At 40.0% G+C, this 4,254-nt stretch overlaps 1 protein-coding gene across 1 annotated transcript in view; it reads left to right on the top strand.

The window, feature by feature from the left end:
• Positions 1 to 1,743: 1,743 nt before the first annotated feature.
• The window catches only part of onecut3b (one cut homeobox 3b), a gene marked incomplete at both ends in the record, with an annotated part of 26,676 nt that continues 24,165 nt past the window's right edge, over positions 1,744 to 4,254 (top strand). The window contains one exon of the mRNA XM_084410613.1: positions 1,744 to 2,779. Within this exon, the coding sequence (XP_084266739.1) occupies positions 1,744 to 2,779 (1,036 nt within the window). The remainder of the gene's footprint in view (positions 2,780 to 4,254) is intronic.

The raw sequence follows: 4,254 nt of genomic DNA, 5'->3' as shown, positions 1-4,254 counted from the left end.
TGTGCTCCCCCTCAGCCCGGGTCAAAAAACATAATTAATCAGTGTCAGTCGATATATCGATCAGATTTATCAATGACCACCCAAAAGAAACCACAAGCTTTCCGTGCCAACGCAGGAGAGAAGACTGTTCCCGACATCAGCGACACACACACGCGCTCATCACACACACGCGGGAATGCGCTGGTTTGCATGGGGAATCATGTCAGACAATTAGTGCAATAAATGGATATTATATTTGTATTTAAAAAAAATGATTTGGTCACAAAAGTGGATTTATTCAATGCAATAGGCTACTAATAGAGCATCAAAGCAATTGCACAGTTAAAAAATAATATTTTTGTAAGAGGTTATACAGGCCTATATGTACAATTATAAACATGGTTAGCATGCAATATATTTGATGTTGCGTAAATATGATGTTATGAAAAAGGCGATAATCGTTTGTTTGGATAGCATGGATATGCATTTTCCGTATTAATTAAATAAAAAAATAACAGCATTCATATTAATTATATACAAAATATTAATATAAAGGGTAGTGTATATATAGATCTATACTAAATAAAGGTAACACTTTATTTTATAGTGTCCTTGTTACATATTTTACATGTAGCCTACTTTCCATAGTAATAACAGTAAATAATGCATAATAAATCTCAACCAAACCCTAATGCTATGTTGTTAATTAATATTACTCAGTACTTAAATGTATAAGTAACAATGACACCTTAAAATAAAGTGGGTAACACTTTATTTTACAGTGTCCTTGTTACATTATGTTACATGTACTAATCATAGTAATAACAGTACATTATGCATAATTACATGCAACTAACCCTCAACCAAACCCTAATCCTACCCTAACCCTATAGTAAGTACATGTAGTTAATTAATATTACTCAGTGCTTAAATGTATAATTACACTGTAACAATGACACCTTAAAATAAAGTGTAACCATAAAGTGTAACCCTTCATTTTAAGGTGATGTACTTACATGTTAATAAACAATTTACTTCATATAGTAAAATATGCATAGTTACAAGTAATTAACCCTAAACCTAACCGTACCTAGCTACATGCAGTTAATTCATATTGCTCAGTACTTATTTGTGTAACTAGACGTCACCTTAAAATAAAGGGTTACACTTTATTTTAAGGTGTCTTTGTTACACTGTAATTATACATTTAAGTACTGAGTAATCCTACATGCACTTACTATAGGGTTAGGATTTGGTTTGGTTTAGTTGCATGTAATTTTGCATAATTAATAGTTATTACTATAGTAACTACATGTAACATATGTAACAATGACACTGTAAAATAAAGTGTTACCAAATAAATAATGTGCTATATATTGGTCAGATATTTGTATTAGGAGAGATAATTTAGCTGAGAAAGTGAACTCATACACACCAGTGATAGTAGAACAGACGAGACTTCAGCACCGAGGCCAGCGCACGTCATCACACACACACACACACACACACACACACACACAGAGAGAGAGATGCGCGCTCTCGTTCAAAGACAGACGCGCGTCCCGCCTCTCAGTAGAAGCGCTGTTGCGCAGGGAACGAGCCACACGCGCACGGAACGCTCCGCGAATAAACCCGGACAAAAGCTTCCGCGCACCATGTCGGACTGACTGACTCTTTCTAATCGATGGATTGGTTTTGAAATCGTTGCGGGGGAAAATACGGTATTTTCGTGTGCAGGTCTTCCCTTCCCTTTCCTTTTCAACGATGGAACTCACAATGGAGAACATTGGAAACATGCACGGCGTTGCATCGCATTCGCAAGCGGGGGATTTGATGAATTCCGCGCACGGAAGACCCTCGTCGGCTTCCCATCGGAACCTGGTGTCCCACGGGCGCTCGGCGATGGTGTCCAGCATGGCGTCCATCCTGGAGGGCGCGGGCGAGTACCGGAGCGACCCCGCGCTCTCCGGACACCTGCACCCGGCCATGACCATGTGCGAGTCCGGCATGAGTTTATCCAACACTTACACCACTCTCACACCTCTTCAACATCTGCCTCCTATATCCACGGTCTCAGAGAAGTTCCATCACGCGCACCCGCACACGCACCCGCATCACCACGCCGCGCACCAGCGCCTCGCCACCGGGAACGTCAGCGGGAGTTTCACGCTCATGCGCGATGATCGCGGCCTCGCTTCAATGGGGAACTTATACGGGCATTATCCTAAAGATATGTCCGGGATGGGTCAACCACTATCCCCGCTTTCCAACGGCCTCGGATCTCTCCACAACTCCCAACAAGCGCTTTCCGCGTACGGACCGGGCGCGCACCTTCCCAATGATAAGATGCTCTCGCCGGGCGGCTTCGAGACGCACGCGGCGATGCTCTCGCGAAGTGAGGAGCACTTGAGGAGTTTAGGTGGGCACGGGCACGGTATGATCTCGAATCTGAACGGCATGCACCCTCACAGCCACATGCACTCGCAGGGGAACGGATCCATGCTGTCCGACAGAGAGCGGCACGGCGGCGGGGGCGCGCAGAGCGCGGGCGCGGGACAGGTGGAGGAGATCAACACTAAAGAAGTGGCGCAGAGGATCACAGCAGAGCTCAAGAGATACAGCATTCCTCAAGCTATTTTCGCACAGAGGATCTTGTGTCGTTCCCAGGGAACGCTGTCGGATCTCCTGCGTAACCCGAAGCCCTGGAGTAAACTCAAGTCCGGGCGCGAGACTTTCAGGAGGATGTGGAAATGGTTACAGGAGCCCGAGTTTCAGAGGATGTCCGCGTTGAGGCTTGCAGGTAAGACAGCTTTACATCGGCAGGATTTAGGGAATTTACTCTGGGAGATAAAACAACACGATCTCATGAAAGTGCGTATCTATACCACGAATATTATTTCTCGTGCCATTTATATGCCAAAGATGGATTTTTTTTTTTTTTTTTTTTGCGTGCATGATACGCACTGTAAACCTGATTAGGGGTGTGGAGTGCGTATTACACGCCATAAAGTGCGTATCATATGCACGCGAAAACTATTTTTGGCGTATAAATGGTATACTCGTGGTATACAGACACACTTTCATGAGGTCGGGCTGGATAAAATGCGTTTTACACTCTTAAAAATAAGAATTATTCTTCTTAATAAAGAAGTGAATCAATCAAAACTAACTTTATCTGGACAATAACTTTATTCTAGATCTGCTGTAAAGCCTAAACAATCTCTGTTACTGTAATCTCCTATTATCACTGTAAAGCTGCTTTGAAACAGTCTATATTGTTAAAGCGCTGTATAAATGAAGGAGACTTGACTTAAAGAACCCTTTTCCACTATATATTCTACATAACCGTAGATGTAGATGAACCTTTATTTTTAAGAGTGTGGTTTAAGAGAAGTGGTTAAAAACTCGGACTTCTTGAATTATATCCTCATGAGACCCTAAATAGATAAATATCTCAGGAGTTTCTAATCAAAATATGACTTTTTTGTTACAGAACAGGGCTTTGATTTCACACATGAACACTGTAGAGACACCAGCACTCACAGCATGTTTATCAGACACGATAAGTCAAATTATATATCAATATTCCTATGAAATATTAGAAATTGTTATGAAAATGTTGCCAAATATTACTTTTACATTATATTTACCCATTTATGGCCATTTTATACCCACATTTTGCATAAAGTAAAATGGTAAATCAATTAATTCCGTTTTATCTTCAGCTGAGAATCATCTTTATACAAAGTTTGGTTAAAAGAAAACCCTGAAACTTAAAATTTTATTGAATTTTATTGATTAAAATAAAATAAAAAATCATGCCTTTTGTTAAGCATCAGAGTCCTGGTGTCCACTACAACATAACATATTAATACAATATCTAATATATTTGTTTCATTTATGCTCTAAACAATATAATGACGTTTTTTTCCGGGTCTCAGGAGGATATTGCAGTTTTGTATCATAATATTATTATTATGCAAGGAAAATACTTCTCTAAAACAGCGTTACAGTTTTGTAATTGTATTTAATAGTTCAATTCAGAACCTTTTGTTTTCGAAATGGAAACCAAAACAAACTGATTTAGCACAATAACTCTATAAAGCATTCTGAGACACGAATACACATGGCGAAATTAATGTGCTTGTTGTGACATATGCATATCGTTTTAATAATGTCTTTTCGGCAAAGGGTTCCTTAAATTATATTTATAGTTACATTTATGAGCTATAAATGTCTTTGTGTTGGAGTTTAAAGCACCTGCAGTTTCCAGAT

Source organism: Rutilus rutilus (genome assembly GCF_951802725.1).
Source record: "Rutilus rutilus genome assembly, chromosome: 6".
Classification (NCBI taxonomy): Eukaryota; Metazoa; Chordata; class Actinopteri; order Cypriniformes; family Leuciscidae; genus Rutilus; species Rutilus rutilus.
Note: the sequence above shows the minus strand (reverse complement) of the source record. Positions and strands in the feature narration are given on the sequence as shown.